Consider the following 17,494-nt stretch of genomic DNA (forward strand, 5'->3'; position numbering starts at 1 on the left):
TGTCATGCACAGAGGGTTGAGGCCCGATAATAATAATAATAGTAGTGTTTGTTAAGCACTTGCTTTATGCCAGGCACCGTACTAAGCACTGCGGTGGATATATCTCTATATATCTATGTGTGAATATATATATATGTATATGTCTATAGTATCTATAATTGTGTCTATAAGTATAATTCGTTTTATCTATTTTGAAGCTATTGATGCCTGTCTCCTTGTTTTATTTTGTTGTCTGTCTCCCCATTCTAGACTGTGAGCCCGTCTTTGGGTAGGGATTGTCCCTATCTGTTGCCCAGTTGTACTTTCCAAGGGCGTAGTTACAGCGCTCCGCACACGGTAAGCGCTCGATTAAATACGGTTGAATGAATACAAGCAAATCGGGCTGGACTCACTCCCTGTTCCACATGGGGCTCCCAGTCTGAATCCCCATTTTCCAGATGAGGGAATTGAGGCCCAGGGAAGTGGAGTGACTTGCCGGAGATGACCCAGCAGGAGATAAATGGCCGAGCCGGGATGAGAACCAAGGTCCTTCTGACTCCCAGGCCCGGGCTCTACCCACCAGACCATGCTGGAAGGGGTGGGTGGGACTGGAGGCCGGGGCGGCCGACGTGGGGGAGGGTGGGGACGATCCCGGGGGGGGGGGGGAAACGGGGACACGGACTCACCCGTGAGCGGCGTCGCCCACTACCCCGTACCAGACGGCATTGGCGCAGAGGAAGAGGGTGAGCAGGAGCGTGCAGCAGGTGGCACGCTGGACGCGGGTGAAGCGGCTGCGGGGGGGCCGGTCCCACAGCGACAGCCAGATGTGCTTCTCGAAGAAACCGCGCTGCAGCTCCGCCACCAGCAGCCGCGGGAACCGGCGCAGGGCCGCCTCACCTGCGCGGGGCGGAGACAGCGGGCGGGCGCGGGATCAGTGGGCGGGGCGGGCCCGACCGCCTTCCTGTCCGTATCCGCCTCTAGGTGCGTGTGCGTCTGTGGCACGCGCGTGTGAGCACCTGGGTCCACCCGGCTCGCGCAGGCGCGCACACGAGTGATGGCTTCGGCCATCGATGCGGCGTAGACCGGGCCGTGACCAGTCGCCCGCCACGGCCCCTCGCCCGTCCCACCCCGTTCCGGAGAGCGGGTCAGCCCCCGCCGCCGGCGGAAGGGGCGTGGGGTCGGGGGCGGAGGGGAGCAGACTCACTGGCGGCCAGGACCTCCTTCTCCACCAGGCCCCCGCCGTCCTCGCCCTCCACGGACAGCCAGTCGTTCACCAGGAAGAAGTGGCAGCGGCCGCTCTGCAGGTCTTTGACGATCACGTGCTGCAGGAACCAGGCCGGGCTCAGCCCTGCGAGCCCGGTGCCGGGGGAGGGCGGTCAGTGCCGGGCAGGGCCGAGGGGCCGGGGCGCAGCGGACTGGAAGAGCCCCGGCCGGACCCCGGCGCCGCCCGTCCCGTCGGCCGGCCGCAGCCGCCCGGGCTGGCCCGCTCCCCGCCCGGCCCCTGCCCCTCCGGGACGTGAGCCCGCACCCCTCCGGATGGTACCCTTGTTGTCGTGCCAGACTCGGATCTTCCACAGGCCGCCCAGGCTGCGGTCCGTGGCGATCTGGAAGACGTCCAAGCTGTTGCGGCGGAAGGCCCCTTCCCCGTCCAGGTGGCGGTGGCCGCTCTTGCCGTCCACCCCGTACAGGGTGATGCCCACGTGGGCCGTCGTGCCTGGGCGACCGGGGCGCCGGGTGAGGGGCCGCCGCGCCGGGGAGCGAGGCCCCAAGGTCCCGGACCCCCTCCCCGCCCCCGGCGCAGCCCCGCCCGCCGTCCCTCCCGCCCGCCTCACCTGAGCCCCGGCCCCAGCCGGTCTTCACCCAGATCTCGTACTTGTGGGGGCCGCTCCGTCCGCAGAAGGGGGTGACGCCCACCCGGCTGATGTCCAGCAGGTCCAGTTTGCGCACGATCCCGGCCGCCACGGCGGAGGCAGCCAGGCAGACGGCGCAGGTCAGCAGCACGACGTAGTTGAGACCCGGGGCGGGATCCTGGCGATGGGGACAGGCCCCGCGGCCTCAGTCTCCCTCCCCCCAACCTGGGGCTCCGCCCGGCCCCCGGCCCGCCCCGGCCAGGGCGCCCACGTGGTCTCACCGGGAAGATGAACCGGACGGAGCTGGGCGGCACGAACAGGCTGGCGCCGAAGGCGGTGAGGTGCTGGGTGAGGCAGACGGCCTGGGTCGGGGTGGTGTCTTCCAGGGGCACGATCCCCTCGGTCTTCCAGCGCATCTCCTGCTCGCTGAAATACTGGCAGAGCGAGCTGTGCAGCCCCACGGTCACCTCCACCGCCGTCCAGCGGAAGTGGCTCGTGATGTTGAAGTGGAAGCTTCCGGTGGTGTCCTCCGTCCTGCGGCGGGGCCGAGGGAGAGCGGGGATGAGCCCGAAGCCGCGGGCCGCCGACGGGCCACCGGAGGGGCGCTCCTCGGCCCCGGGGCGGCTCCTGCTCCTTCCTCGCTCTCCCGGCCCCTCCGCCCCCCGCCGGGGCCCTAGCTCCGCCCCGTGTCCGGCAGCTCCCCCGGGCACCCCGCGGGCACGTACAGCGGGGAGATGAAGAAGGTGTAGGGCTTGTGGTCGGAGCCGGCCAGAGCCCCCAGCCCGATGCGCTTGGAGGCGCTGCAGTTGTGCTCGTTGGGCCGGGGGGCCGAGTGCAGGTAGACGCTGATGAAGGGCTCCGGCTCGGCTGCCAGGTAGCGCTCTGGGTGGGGCAGGGGAGAGACACGCAGACAGACGGATAGACACGCCCGCACGCAGACGCGCGCGTTGGGGCCCGCTGCCCGCCCTCCCTGAGCCCCTGCTCCAGACCCCCCCGCGCTCCCGCCGCGAGCCCCGGACCCGCCGTCCCCTCCCCCGGGACCCGGTGGCCCTCCGGGGCCCGGGGGGGCGGTTGCGACGCCCACCGTTGAGGACGGTGTAGGTGAGCTGGAAGTGCAGCGCGGCCTCGCGGTTGCGGTTGGCTGTGGCGATGACGGCGCTGACCGAGGTCCGGGCCTCCACCACGGCGGAGCCGGCCGCGATGTCGCGGGCGCCGGCCCCCGTGTGGTTGTCCACCTTGACGGTGATGGCCCGCTCGGCGCCCAGCGCCCGGACGGGGATCCGGGTCCCGTCCAGCGTCTGGAACCGCATGGAGGCCACGCGGGTGGACACGGTGAAGTTGTGGATGAAGCCGAAGGGGAAGGGGTTGGAGTCGACCAGGAAGACCACCTGGACCACGTCGGCCACGTCGGCCAGGGTCCCGTTGAAGGCCGGCGGGATGGAGAACTGGCAGTCGGCCGCGTCCTCGTAGCACAGCAGGCTGGACGGGTCGGAGGGGTCGGCCCGCTTGCCCCGGGCCACGATCTCCTCGCTGGCCAGGGTCAGCGGCTCCTCGTTCAGGACCCGCGACCGCATGACGATGCGCATCAGCTCGGAGGACAGGCCGTAGGCCTTGGAGGCCACCTGCGGCAGGCGGGACTCGGGCCAGGCCTCCGGGAGCGCCGGGTCCTGGGCGGCGGGGCTGTTCACCAGGTGGATGAGGTCCCCTGAGGCAGCGAGGGAGAGGGGCGGCGTGGCGACGCGTCTCCCCCGACCCCGGCCCCGCCGCTCGGTCCCCCCGCCGGGTCCGGTCGGCCTCACCCTCCTCGCCTGTGTCCCCGGGCATCCGAGACCCATCCCCCGGCTGGGAGGGCCCGGCGGCCCCGACCGCAAATCCCCAGAGCCTCGCTGAGGTCCCCGAGTGGGTCCGGACCCCGGGGACCGGGGCACCCGGACAAGGGAGCCGACACGGAATGGCCCGGGAGGTCCAGCCTGATGCCACAACTTTGAAACGGTAGCCACCCCTCCCGTGACAGAGTCCCCCGCCTGCCTCTGGCCACTGTGCACCTTCGAACCGGAAAACCCTCTAATAACAAGCCCCCGGGGGGCTATTTCGGGCCGGCCAGCTATTTCCAGGTGGTGGGCCGACCAGCGGCGAAGGGGTCGGGGCCGGACCGCCCCCGTTACCCTCTGGGTTCAGTCCGGGAGGGGGGGCCTCAAAACCCGGGCCTTTCGGCGAGGCCGGTTTAAGAGCTGCTACCCCGGGATCGCCCCTCGGCCCCGAACCTGTGATGTTGAGGATGTTATCGGCGATGGTGGTGGGGGTGACGGTGCCCTGCGTGGTCACGTCCTGTAGGATGTCCATCATGCTCTCCAGCTTCTGCAGCGTTTTCTTCAGACACGAGCGGCACACGAACTCCTTACTGGCCACCTGCCGGGGGGCACGGGGGCATGTGGGCGGTGAGAGCGGACAGACCTCACGTGGGCCCTCAGAGACCCCGCTTCCCGTCCACCCTCTTGACGAGGCGGGGCACGGTCCGGGACAGGATGGGTCCGGCTCTTACACGCACCCTCGGGCCCACGTCACTCACTTACGCAGGCACATCCGCCCCCACGCCCTCCTGCATCCCTGGTCCACAAGGGTGAGGGTGAGGGGGAGCCCCCACACACAAGCCTGTGTCACTGGTCTACATGAGCGGGACACACACAGGTCAACCCGCATCTAGGTCTATACGTGCATACACGCACACATCTGTGTCACTTGTCGATATGAGTCCCCTGAGTGAACGCACATACACACACACAAACACCACCCGTGTACATGGCATATCCCACCCAGCCCCCCACTCTCTGGCTGGCCACAACCAACCAGAAATAGCACGCGTGTGTGTGTGGCGGGGGGGAGAAGAGGGGCACGCACCGTGCACTGGGCTAAGGCTGCCGCGATCTGCTGGATGTCATCCACCGTGTTGACGTTGAGGGACACCAGGGTGTCGGTGACCATCCTCCGCGTCTGCGCTCGGAGCTGCCTCTCGCGGCCGGCCTCCTCCTCCTCCTCCTCTTCCTCCTCCTGCTCCGGACACGGCATCTGCTCGTACTACGGGCAGAGAGAAGAGAGATATATGAGTCAGGGAGTCGGTGGGGGCAGAACGGTGCTCGGCCCGTAGCAAGCGCTCAATAAATAGCCTTGATTGACTGGGGCAGACCGGATAGAGGAGCCCCGCCTGCCCACCTCCCCTTAAGACGGTCAGCTCCTCGTGACCAACAGGTGGGTCGGCCTTCAAATGATAATAATGGTATCTGTTAAGCGCTTACTATGCATCAGGGACTGTACTAAGCACTGGGATAGGCGCAGGTAATTGGGTTGGACAACAGTCCCTGTCCCACGTAGGGCTCCCAGTCTTTCTCCCCATTTTACAGATGACGTCACCGAGGCCCAGAGCAGTGAAGTGACTCACCCAAGGGCATACATACAACCAGCCCACGGCCTCACCCCCAAGCTTGGGGGCACCGTCGGGAGGGCTGGGTCTACATGCAGCGGTGTCTCCGGTTCGTCCCCCCAGGGGACCCTCCTGAGGACCCACCTCCGGGAAGCCCTCCCTGATGAGTCCCCAGGACCCCCGGAGGTCTAAACCCCCAGGCGCTCCCGGCACTCAGGTCCGTGCGTCAGGCCGCTCTACCCCCGATCTCCGCCCCGGATTTCTCCGTCCGCCTCACCCAGTAGAGAGTGTCGGTGCCTCGTGGGCAGAGAACGTGTCACTACTTCCCAAACGCACCGAAAAGCGCGCTGTACTTCACGGCCGCTCGAGAGACGCCGAGGCTTTTAGTCGGTCAGTCAGTCGGTGGTATTTATTGAGCGCTTACTGCGTGCAGAGCACTGTACTAAGCGCTTGGGAGAGTCTGACGGAACAGACACGTTTTACTACGGTCAAGGGTTTGGGAGCTGAGTCTGAGGCATTCTCCCTCCCGCCTCCCCCCGGCCCCTGACCTCATTGAGGACGGTGACGAGGGCCAGCGAGTACTCGATGACGTGTTGAGGGTCGGCCTGCTGGACCAGCCCGGGGAGCACCGTCTCCGTCAGGTTGTGTAACCAGTGGCTGAGGCGGCGGAAGCCGGCTGGGGGGTCCGGCAGACAGATCTTCAGAGACCTGCGGGGAGAAGGCGGGGTCGGGGGGTGGGCCGGGCCTACGCCCTCGGGCTCGTCTCCTGGAGCCGGGAAGTCGGGTGGGGGGAGGCCGGTGGTGCCGGTATGCTCCCTGTGGGCAGGGACTGGGCGTGTCACCTCTCACACTGTTTCCTGCCCTCCAGAGACCTTCAAACGATGACGGCCTGTGTCCGGGGAGGCCTCGGTAAATATCGTTACTACCGCCATCTCCCTGCCACCTTCTTTGCCCTGGGAGGGCAGGGGGCGACCCGCTCCCGGACCACCCCGGACTGGAAGGTCTACTACTAATAATTCATAATTATGGTATTTGGTAAGCGCTTACTATGTGCCAGGTATTGTACTAAGCGCCGGGGTGGATACAAGCAGATCGGGTTGGACACAGTCCTTGTCCCACGGGGGCTCACAGTCTCAATCCCCATTTTACAGATGAGGTAACGGAGGCACGGAGAAGTAAAGTGACTTGCCCAAGGTCACAGGACAGACAAGTGGCAGAGCCAGGATTAGAACCCATGACCGTCTGACTTCCAGGCCCAGGCTCTATCCACTATGCCATGTCTACATCTCCAGCCTTGCCCCACCCAACCGAGGACCCTGGATGGAGGCCGGGGTGGAGGAGGTTCAGAACCATGACGGAGAGCAGAGATAATAATAATGTTAATAATTATGGTATTTGTTAAGCGCTTACTATGTGCCAGGCACTGTACTAAGTGCCGGGGTAGATACAAGTAATCAGGTTGGACACAGTCCCTGTCCCAGAGTTGGCTCTTAATCTTCATCCCCATTTTATAGAGGTGACTGAGGCCCAGAGAGGTGACGCGATTTGCCCAAGGTCTCCCAGCAGACAAGTGGCGGTGCCGGGATTAGAACCCACGTCCTCCGACTCCCAAGCCCGGGCCCTTGCCGCGAGGCCACGCTGCTTCTCCGATGGTCGAAGAGCAGGTCACCCCCCTGCCACTTGCCCCGGGCGGGTGGGTCCCGACTGACCCGGTGCCCGGGGACCTCCGTCTCCCTCCCCCGCCCCACCCCGGCCCTCAGCCGCCCCCAGGCGTGCGTCCAGCCGGGGGAAGGGGGTCGTCCGAGCCCCCACCGCAAGCTCCCACCCCGTCCGGACCCCCGGCCCTGACCTGGTGAGGGCCACCACGGACGCGCCCAGCTGGTCCTGCACCACGACGGACAAGTGCACGGCGAAGTCGTCCTTGAAGCCGGGGGGCAGCAGGGCCCCGTATTCGGACAGGCTGCCCTTGTAGGCGCAGAACTCCTCGCAGGAGCTGGGCTTGCAGCGTCGCAACAGCAGGCTGTACACCAGGGGGGCTTCCTCGTCCTCCAGGTCCCGCCAGCCTGCAAGACCACCCCCACGCCACCACCGGTCACCCGCTGACCGCCCGCCGACCTGGGGGCAGGTAACGGTTTGGGCCGGGGCAGAAAGAACTACCAGTGGCAGCTGGGGGGTCTCCTCAGCCCCCAACAGAGTGGCTTAGTGGCTAGAGCCCGGGCCTGGGAGTCGGAAGGTCATGGATTCTAATCTCGGCTCCGCCACCTGTCTGCTGTGTGATCTTCACTTCTCTGGGCTTCAGTTACCTCATCTGGAAAATGGGGATTAAGAGCGTGAGCCCCGTGTAGGACCCGGGGCGGGTCGGTGTCCGACCTAACCTGTATCTACCCCAGCCCTTAGAACGGTGCTTGGCACATAGTAAGCGCTTACTATCTTATTATCAAGTGCCGTCGAGTCGTTTCCGATTCACAGCGACTCCATGGATAGACGTTCTCCGGAACGTCCCGTCTCCTCTGCCGTGATCTGCCACCTTTATAACGGTTGTTCCGTTATCGTCGTTATGGTCTCTATCGATCTCGCTGCCGGTCCGCCTCTTCCACCTTTTCCTAGCATGTGTCTCCTCCAGAGAATCAGTCCTCCTCATTAAGTGCCCCAAATAGGCTAATCTAAGTCGAGTCATTTGGCCTTCCAAAGGCCACTTTGGCTTAATTTGCTCTAAAACCCATTTGTTTGTTTCCCGGGCAGACCACGGGATTCGAAAAGCCTTCTCCAACTCTGCCTTTCAAAAGAACCGATGTTCCTTCTATCCTGATTTTTCACTGTCCAGCTTTCAGATCCATACACTGTCACTGGAAACGGCACAGAACTGACCGTTTGTATTTTGGGAGCAATTGTTGCGTCAGCACGTTTCATCACTTTTTCCAGGCTCTTAATAGCAAGTCTTCCTAACGTTAATCTTCGGCGTATTTCTTGACTACCAGTTCCTTTATTATTGATAGTAAGCGCTTAACAAGTACCATATTCGCTGCCCGGGTCGTCTTTCTACAAAAACGTTCGGGACACGTCACCTCCCCCCGTCCAAAAATCTCCAGCGGTTGCCTGTCTACCTCAGTAGCAAACAAAAACTCCTCGCCGTTGGCTTTAAAGCAGTCCGCCACCTTGCCCCCTCCTACCTCACCTCGCTCCTCTCCTTCTCTAATCCAGCCCGCACGCTTCACTCCTCTACTGCTAATCTTCTCACTTTGCGTCCATCTCACCTGTCTCGCCGCCGACCCCTGGCCCCCGTCCTGGAACGCCCTCCCTCCTCCAACCCGACAATTACCATCCCCCTCTTCAAAGCCTTACCGAAGGCACGTCTCCTCCGAGAGGTCTTCCTCATCTCCCACTCCCTTCTAACTCGCTCCCTTTGCTCTTCCCCCACCTCCCAGCCCCGCGGCACTTAGGTATATAACTCTGATTTTATTTGTATTGATGTCTGCCTCCCCGCTTCCTGATTGTGAGCTCGTCGTGGGTATGGAATGCCACTCTTTATCGTTGCCTTGTACCTTCCCAGGCGCTCAGTACAGTGCTCTGCACACAATGAGCGCTTCTTAAATCCGACTGCATGAATGAATGATTATTATTATCGTTACTCTCACCCGTGCATTCGAAGTGGACCCTGGTGGTCAGGGCGGTGACCGGGCCCTGAGGCGAGAGTCGGCAGGAGCCCCCAAAGGGGGGCCGGTTGGGGAAGAGGTCGATGGAGGCCAGGCCCTCCACCTGGCCGGAAGGCCCCAGCAGCCTCAGGGTGAAGGTGTAACCCTCGCCGTCGCGCAGCACCCCCTGCCGCAGCACCAGCCGCATGCCCGCGCTGCCCGTCGTCGTGGTCGACTCATCCAGGACCAGAGACCTGTTGCCGAAGGTCTGGGCGGACCAGCTCTGCCGAGAGAGGGGGGAAGAGACCACCGGCCGAGGCGGGTGATGGAAGGGATGAAGCGCTCACTCTGCGGGCCGTGCGGTCAGTCAGTCGTAAGTACTGACTTACTTGTAGTAAGTTACTCACAGTAAGTAAGCGCTTATTGTGTGTGGAGAGCTGTACTAATATTCGTATCTGCATTATTTATTTATATTAACATCTGCCTCCCCTTTCTAGACTGCAAGCTCATTGTGGGCAGGAAAGGGGTCGGTTTATTGCATTGTTCTCTCCCAAGTCCTCAGTACAGTGCTCTGCACACAGTGAGCGCTTCATAAATACGACTGAATGAATGAATATTATTATTGTTACGGTCGGCCGTGCATTCGAAGTGGACCCTGGTGGGTAAGTGCTCTGCGTACGGTAACTGCTCAATAAATACGACTGAATGATGTATTAAGTGCTTGAGAGGGTACAGTGGAACAAAATAACAGACCCTTCCCTACGGTAGAGCTTACGGTCTAGGGAGGAGGCAGACATTAATATTCAGAAATAAATGACAGATAGGTACATCAGTGCTGTGGGGCTGGGAGGGGAGATGAATAAAGGGAGCAAGTCAGGGTGACACAGAAGACGGAAAGGAAGAAAAAGGAAAAGGGGGTTTCGTTGGGGAAGACCTCTTGGAGGCGACGGGCCTTCTTTGAGGCTTTGAAGGTGGGAGAGAGTAACTGTTGGTCAGGTGTGAAGAGGGAGGGCGTACCCGGCCAGGTCGGTCGGTGGGCAGATAGATGAGATCAAGGTACAGTTGGCAATTAGAGGGGTGAAGCGTGAGGGCCGGGTTGGAGTAGGAGAACGGTGAGGTGAGGTAGGAAGGGGGTGAGGGGATTAAAGGCCGAGGTCGCGCTCTGTGACACGCGGCTCAGAAACGGCCCCCAAGGGGCTCTCAGCCCAAAGGGTTTGGGGGAGCAGGGACCACCGCGTCCCTGTCTTACAGAGGAGGAAGCTGAGGCCCTCAGGGGGTAATTATGGGGCTTGGCCAAGGCCGTGAAGGAGAGGGCCATCTGGAGGGGGTGACCAAGCGTACGCCTGCCCTTCTTTCAGGGTTTTCCCCGTTCCATTGGCGGGGAGGCGGGGGTCAAGCTGGCTGCCCCGGACCCCCCAACCGGCACCACCAGGCCGTCCAATTTGGAGAGCAGATTGTAGCCTCCTGGACCGTGCGGTCAATGCCGGGGCCATGGCCCCCAGGGCGCTGGGCGGCTTCCTCCCTTCCCCGCCCCATCCCCCCGGCCCTCCTGCTTAGGTCTACTCACCCCACGCACGGTGCCAGGGGGGCAGTTGAGGCAGGTGCCCTCCAGGTAGACATAGCTGCTCTTGCTGACTTCGTACACCGACTGGGCCTTGCAGGACACACACTGCAGTGACAGGATGGGCACCGGCCCGCGGCGGATCAGCACCTGGTGGGGTGAGGGGGCGGGGCGATCAGTGCGGTCAGTCCCCGGTGGCTTCACGGCCCTCACAGCTGACCGAGGAGCCTCGCGGCCGGCCGCAGGACCCCGGGTCCCTCACGGCCCCCTCACAGACAACTTAGGGACCCCAGACCCCTCACGCTGGCAGTATGAGGCCTCTCACCCTTCTTTGGCTCCTCATAGCGCGGGCCACAAACCGTCGCTGGAGGCAGACGGGGAGAGGCCCGGCCCCTAACTCCCACACTCCCAGGGGCGTGGCTGAGGGGGGCCGCCCCGTGCTGGGGCTGGGAATTGATGGATTCACTGTGGTATCTGTTAAGCGCTTACTACGTGCGAGGCACCGTACTAATTGCTGGGGTGAAGACAAGAAAATCGAGTTGGGCAAAGTCCCCGTCTCAGGTGGGGCTCACAGTCTCAATCCCCATTTTGCAGAGGAGGGAACTGAGGCCCAGAGAAGTGAAGTGACTTGCCCAAGATCTCACAGCAGACAAGTGGCGGAGCTGCGATTAGAAGCCACGACCTTCTGACTCCCAGACCCGGGCTCTATTCACTAAGCCTTGCTGCTTCTCCCTGTCCCAGTGCGGCTCGGGCTTCATCCCTGGCTTCTCCCGGGTAGGTCCCTTCCCCTTCCCCGGTCAAGGTGCTCCTCCCATTTCGGCTACGCTATCTATCAGATGCTCTCTACCAGGCTCCTCGCTGGCCTCCCCTCCCTCTCCACTGGACGCCCACCTCCCTCCGCGTCACATTGCAAGTCCCCACCACTGGCTTCAAGGCCTTTCTGAAAACCCACCTCCCTCCAGGAAGCCCTAAGTCGAGTCCTTTGGCCTTCCAAAGACCACACCGGCTTAATTTGCTCCAAAATCTATGTGTTTGTTTTTCGGGCAGCCTGTGGTATTGGCAAAAACCTTCTCCAACACCACATTTCCAAAGAATCGATGCTCTTTCCATCCCGTCCGGCTTTGGGATCCTTACATTGTCACCGGAAACACCAGAGGATGGACAGGTATCACACCCACCCTCCTTCCCGCTCAGTAACGCTTCTTCTCCTCGACCCCGCCCCGGGCGGCGGCCGGGTCAAGGAGGGGCGAGGGGGTCGGCGGCGGGATGGGGGGTGGGCGGAGCTTACCGTCTGATTGGTCCTTTCCGGGTTCCTGCCGGGCTTGTGGATGGTGAGGGCGAACGTGTACTTCTCGCCGGCGTCCAGCACCCGCGCGGGCACGGTGACCACGCTCTTCTGCGGGAGGGGCGTGTTCAAGGAGCACCCGCCGGTCCGACTCTGCGCAGGGGTGAGGGGGAGCGAGTCGGACCCGCGCTGGCCGCCCCCGGCCCCCCCGGCCCACCGCCCCCCGAGCCCCGTCCCTTCCTTCCCTAGCCGCCCCGGGGCCGACCTTGGAGGAGGCGACGCAGGACCACTCGAAGGTCAGCGGCGTCTGGTCGCCGTCCTCCAGGTCGGGGTCGTAGGACCGGCCGCCGTCCAGCACCAGGTCCCGGGCGCTGGACCAGACGCGGTAGGAGCCGCCGTCGACGAGGGGCACCAACCGGCCGGGCAGCACCGTCACGTTGGCCCGCGTGGTCCGGGAGAGCGGGGTGTCGCCGAAGGACACGGCCAGCACGAAGCAGTAGTCGCCCACGGCCAAGGCCAGGCGGGGCAGGACCAGCTGGGGCCGGCGGACGTCCACGCCGGGCAGGGGCACCGGGGGGTCGGCGCCCCGGCGCGGGCAGCTGGCGGCCCGGAAGACCTGCCAGCGGTACTCGGTCCGGTAGCGCACGCAGCCGCGCAGGTCCACCTGGGCCTCCAGGTAGTTGCGCTGGGCCCGGCGCAGGGCCACGTGCTGGGGCAGGGCCACCTCCACCTGCGGCTCCTCGCACTCCAGGGCCCGCACCGTGACCGTCAGCTGGGCCACCACGAAGCTGACCAGGTTGGAGGCGTTGACCGCCACCAGGAAGTCCCCGGGGGCCGGGTAGGCGTGGCTGGCGTGCGGCCCCGGGCCGAGCCGGGCCGGGGACCCGTCCCCGAAGTCCCAGGCGAAGGTCACCTGCCGGGCGCTGGGCCGCGGGGCCGCCTCGAAGAGGGCCGCCCGGCGGGCGAAGGCCGGCTCGGCCTGCAGGCCCAGCCCCTCGAGCCGGTCCTGCACCAGGAGGCGGCGCGTCAGGTTGGCCCCGCCCAGCTCGTTGAAGGCCCGCAGGTGGATGGTCAGCGTGCCGGCCGCCACCGGGGTGTAGGAGATGTTCTGGCCGGTCAGGATGACCAGCGCGTCGCCCTGCACCTTCTGCAGGGAGAAGTCCCAGGCGAAGGAGGGGCGGGAGCCGGCCCGCACGCGGGCGCTGTAGTTCCGCTCGCTGCCGGTGGCCACGGCGGCCTCGCAGCAGTCCAGGATCTCCAGCCCGCCCACCGCCTCCAGGACCGAGACGGACACCTGCGCCCGGGCCCGGCTGACCCGGTTCTCCGCCTCCACGGCCACCCGATGCTCGCCCACGCCAGGGGCCGTCCAGGAGAAGTCGGGCCCGGCCAGCGGGGAGGCCGGGCCCTCGTCCACCCGCAGGCGCAGGTCCACGGCCGAGCCGGCGGCCAGGCGCACGTGGAAGCGGACCGCCTCCCCGGGCTCCGCCAGCGTCCGCTCGGCCTCCAGCTCCAGCCCGCGGACGGCGTCCTGCACGGTCAGCACGCGCTCGCGCGTGGCCCAGCTGACGGCGTTGGAGGCGTTGAGGCGGACGGCGGCGGGGCCGGCGGCGGGGAAGACGGCGGTCACGCTCCGGCCCGCCGCGGCCCCGCCCCCCGGGAGCTCCCAGCGCCAGGCGACGTCCGTCCCCTGCTCCAGCCTCCCCTCCAGGCGAGCCGCGGCCCCGGAGGCCACGTAGCCGTCCCCGCCGGGCCCCTCGATGCGCAGGCCCCGGACCGGCTCCTGCACGGAGACCGCCACGGTGGCGTTGGCGGCGCCCAGCCGGTTCCCGGCCGAGACGGCCACCCGGTGCAGGCCGGGGCTGGCGAAGGAGCAGGCCACAGAGGGCTCCCGCGTGGTCAGCGTCCGGCCGCCGCCCAGGTGCCAGGTGTAGGTCAGGCCCGAGCCGGCTTCGGCGGCCACGCTCACGTTGACCGTGGCGTTGACGGCGGCGGGGTTGGGCCGGGCCGAGAGCCGGGGGCCCCGCACGCCCTCCACGAAGTCCAGCGCGGCCTCGGCCTCGGCCGCACCCAGCAGGTTGCTGGCCCGGAGCCGGACCCGGTAGGTCCCGGCCTCCGAGACGGCCAGCGGGAAGACCCGGCCGGGCCCGGCCTGGACCGGCACGTCGCCCCGCAGCACCGTCCAGCCGTAGGAGACGTTGGTCCCCTCCCGCACGGCCGCCTGCAGCTGCAGCGTCCTGTTGGTGGGGAAGCAGGCCGGGCCGCCGGCCTCCTCGCCGCCCCCGCCGGCCCCCAGGATCCGCAGCCCCTCGATCTGCTCCAGGACGTGCACGAGGATGCTGTCCTGCAGGCCGCTGACCTCGTTCTCGGCCGTGACGGTGACGTTGAAGGTGCCCACCGAGCGGAAGGTGTAGGAGATGGTGGCGGCCCCCGGGATGGCCGTGCAGCGGTCGCACAGGACCCAGGAGTAGCGGACGTCGCTGCCCGCCCGCAGCGCGGCCCCAAAGCCCACCGAGCCATTCAGGGGCACGACCGTGCGGCTGGCGTTCAGGGCCAGGCCCCGCACCGGGGCCTGCACCGTCACGTTCAGCCCGGCCCGGCTCCGGCTGACCTCGTTCCAGCCCAGCACGGAGACGCCGAAGCGGCCGGTGCGGTTGTAGGCGTGGACCACGGCCCGGCCCTCGCCCTGCTGCCCGTCGCCCAGGTCCCAGAGGTAGCTGGCCCGGCTGCCGTTGCCCACGGCCCAGAAGGCGTAGGCCCGGGCCAGCTCCAGCGCCCGCGACCCGTTGGTTTCGACCCGGGCCAGCTCCACCGGCTCCTGGACCTCCACGAAAGCCGTGTCGTTGTCGGAGGACACGTTGTTGGACACGGTGACCGTCACCGGGTAGACCCCGGGCGCCCGGTAGGCGTGGCCGGCCTCGGTGCCCCCCGGGCGGGCGGCCTCCGCCTCGCCGAAGTCCCAGATGTAGCGGTAGGGGTAGGGCGGGACGGCGCTGACCCGAAAGCGGCCCTCCTCCCCCAGCCGGAGCACCTGGCGCTCGGGCCGCAGGGTCACGTTGGCCAGCTCGGGCTCCACGCAGACGCTGGTGAAGTAGTGGGCTTTGTTGACGTGGCTGGACAGGACCAGGACCAGGGGGAAGACCCCCGCGCGGCTGAAGTTGCGGACCAGCTCGGGGCTCCCGCGCACCGTGACGTTGGGGGAGCCGTCTCCGACGGTCCAGTCGAAGACGTAGCCGGCCGGGTCCCCCGTGACGCGGGCCAGCAGCCGGACGTCCGGCCGTTGGGGGACGCAGGCGGCCGGCTCGATCCTCAGCACCTCCAGCACGAAGATGCGCAGCGCCAGGGTCCGGGAGGCCGAGCCCGCCGGGTTGGCCGCCGTCACGACGACGGTGCAGTTGGCTTCCTGCGCGTAGACGTGCCGGGCCCACGGCTCGGGCCCAGTCCGGACCGTCCCGTCCCCTAGGTCGAAGGTCCACGTGACGTCCTCGTCGCCGCCCGAGTCCAGCGAGGCGTTGACCGTGACCGGGGTGCCCTGCTCCACCGCCGCGGGCGCCGACACCCGCAGCCCCCGGATCTCCTCGAAGGCCCTGTAGAGGCCGGCCGCCTCCCCGTCGCTCACCCCGTTGTCCACCCTGACGGTCACGCGGTACGGCCCCTTGCGGGCGAAGGTGTGGTCGGCCGTCGGACTATCCCCCGTCAGGGGCGGGGACCCGTCCCCGAAGTCCCAGGAGTAGAGGGCGCCGACGGGGGAGGGCAGCGGGCGGGCGGCGAAGGTGACCCGCCGTCCCGCCACCAGGGCCTCGCCGGCCGGCTCCAGCACCACGTGGGTCAGGGGGGCCCGGACGCTCACGGTCGCCTGCCGGGTCAGGTTCTCGAACGGGTTGGACACGAACACCGTCACGTTGTACTCCCCTGGAAGGAGAAGCCGGGCTCTCGAGGGGCAGAGTTCTGCTCCCCCCGTAGGCCGGAAGCTCACCGTGGGCAGGGTTCGTATCTATTACGCCGTCCTGTCGGACTCTCCCCGGTGCTGAGTACGGTGTTCCGCACATGGTGAGCTCTCAATAAATACCCCCGACTGACTGACCCCGGGGCCGCTCCTCCTCCTGCTCTCCCAGCCCGGGGAGGTGCTCACCTGGGGTCCGGTAGGTGTGGGTCACGTTGTGCTCGATCACCACCTGACGGACGCTGGGGTCGGGCTCCGGGAAGGACTCGTCGTACGGGGGTCTGAACTGCCGGCTCTCCTCATCGCCGTCCCCAAAGGTCCATCTGCCGTCGGGCCGGGGAGGGAGCCACGGTCGGCCAAGGCGGGTCCCGCCCCCTTCCCGGGGGTCGGTCTCTCCGCCGGCCCCAGAATCCCTCCCTGACCGTCGCCAGCCGCCGAGCTCTAAGTGACGGACGAGCCCGCCTCGGCCCGCCCCCACCGGACCCGGGGAACGGAGGGGCTCGGGCCGGAGGCCGGCCGGGCCCGGGCGCCCTCGAGGGAGGGGGCCGGCAGGCGGGGAGGACCGGGGGCACTCACAGGAAGGCCGCCTCCACGGCCGAGTCCACCCGGACGCTGGCCGAGAGGTCCAGCGTGGCGTTCTGGGGGACGGCGGGCGGCGGGTCGGACAGGGACAGGTCCTTCATGCGGTTCATCTTCTCCACCGTCACGTTGTAGTTCACGGTGACGTTGCTCACGTGGTTGGAGGCCGTCAGCTGCGGGGCAAGAGGGAGGTCGGGAGCGAGAGCTCAGCGTGGACAACGGCAGAGGGGCGCTGACCGGGGGCCCGGGGGAGGAGTAATAATAATAATCATAATGACGACGATGGTATTGTCAAGCGGTTACTATGTGCCAAGCACTGTTCTGAGAGCTGGGCTAGATATAAGGTAATCGGGTTGTCCCACGTGGGGCTCGCAGTCTTAATCCCCATTTTACAGCTGAGGGAACTGAAGCACAGAGAAGTGAAGTGGCTTGCCCAAGGTCGCACAGCAGAGAAGTGGCGGAGCCGGGATTAGAACCCACGTCCTCAGACTCCCAAGCCCGGGCTCTTTCCACTAAGCCAAGCTGCGTCGGTGAGTGGGCTCTGACTCGCTCCCTTTATTCATTCCCCTTCCCACCCCACAGCACTTTTGTCCATTCCTATAATTTATTTATTTCTGTTCGTGTCTGTCTCCCCCCTCTAGACTGTGAGCTCGTGGTGGGCGGAAAATATGTCTGCTCATTGTTATATCGTACTCTTTTAAACGCTTAGCATAGTGCTCTGCACACAATAGATTCGTCTGACAGAAGGAGGAGGGGCACAGAACCCAAGCTCGGGTCCCTCACCCACGCGGGGCCAGAGAGCGCAGATGCCCGGGGGGAAGTGGCAGAGCAGAGGGCGAACGGGGGGTTGCCCCTACTGCTCGCCCACCCTGGCCAAATCTGGAAGCAGGGGGCCGGAGCCGGTGCCGGCGGCCCGCAGCTAGGCAGTCCGGCTCGGGACTCGGTCCCCCCCGGCCCCCGTCCGCCCACCCGGCACCGGGGGAGGTGGGGGGAGGGGACCCCGGACTCACCGACAGCTTGAACACGGCGGCGCTCTGGTAGATGACGTTGAAGACGACGTTGTAGAAGGTCAGGGACTGCTTGTCGTCGATGGTCCACTTGAAAGTGACGTCCGAGCCGGCTTCCAGCACGGGGCTGTACCTCTGGGGGGCGGGGGGAAGGCGGGCGTGGGACGCTGGGGCCGGGGGGGACGGGTCACGGGACCCTCCGCAGCCCTCCCCGCCCGCCCCTTCCTCCCCCGGCCCCCGGCT

The 17,494-nt window shown here is 65.9% G+C and overlaps 1 protein-coding gene across 1 annotated transcript in view; it reads right to left on the bottom strand.

Moving 5' to 3' along the window:
• The window catches only part of PKD1 (polycystin 1, transient receptor potential channel interacting), a 39,110-nt gene that overhangs the window by 7,193 nt on the left and 14,423 nt on the right, over nucleotides 1–17,494 (bottom strand). Inside the window, exons 13-30 of the mRNA XM_039910078.1 lie at nucleotides 17,255–17,386; nucleotides 16,242–16,417; nucleotides 15,855–15,988; nucleotides 11,991–15,634; nucleotides 11,729–11,878; nucleotides 10,447–10,590; nucleotides 8,883–9,162; nucleotides 7,097–7,310; nucleotides 5,796–5,955; nucleotides 4,728–4,904; nucleotides 4,094–4,238; nucleotides 2,914–3,534; nucleotides 2,555–2,711; nucleotides 2,111–2,363; nucleotides 1,812–2,007; nucleotides 1,523–1,693; nucleotides 1,184–1,327; nucleotides 666–876 (exon numbers count right to left, since the gene is read on the bottom strand). Of these exons, the coding sequence (XP_039766012.1) occupies nucleotides 666–876; nucleotides 1,184–1,327; nucleotides 1,523–1,693; nucleotides 1,812–2,007; nucleotides 2,111–2,363; nucleotides 2,555–2,711; nucleotides 2,914–3,534; nucleotides 4,094–4,238; nucleotides 4,728–4,904; nucleotides 5,796–5,955; nucleotides 7,097–7,310; nucleotides 8,883–9,162; nucleotides 10,447–10,590; nucleotides 11,729–11,878; nucleotides 11,991–15,634; nucleotides 15,855–15,988; nucleotides 16,242–16,417; nucleotides 17,255–17,386 (7,109 nt within the window). The remainder of the gene's footprint in view (nucleotides 1–665; nucleotides 877–1,183; nucleotides 1,328–1,522; nucleotides 1,694–1,811; nucleotides 2,008–2,110; nucleotides 2,364–2,554; nucleotides 2,712–2,913; nucleotides 3,535–4,093; nucleotides 4,239–4,727; nucleotides 4,905–5,795; nucleotides 5,956–7,096; nucleotides 7,311–8,882; nucleotides 9,163–10,446; nucleotides 10,591–11,728; nucleotides 11,879–11,990; nucleotides 15,635–15,854; nucleotides 15,989–16,241; nucleotides 16,418–17,254; nucleotides 17,387–17,494) is intronic.

This window comes from Ornithorhynchus anatinus, chromosome 21 (assembly GCF_004115215.2).
Source record: "Ornithorhynchus anatinus isolate Pmale09 chromosome 21, mOrnAna1.pri.v4, whole genome shotgun sequence".
Classification (NCBI taxonomy): Eukaryota; Metazoa; Chordata; class Mammalia; order Monotremata; family Ornithorhynchidae; genus Ornithorhynchus; species Ornithorhynchus anatinus.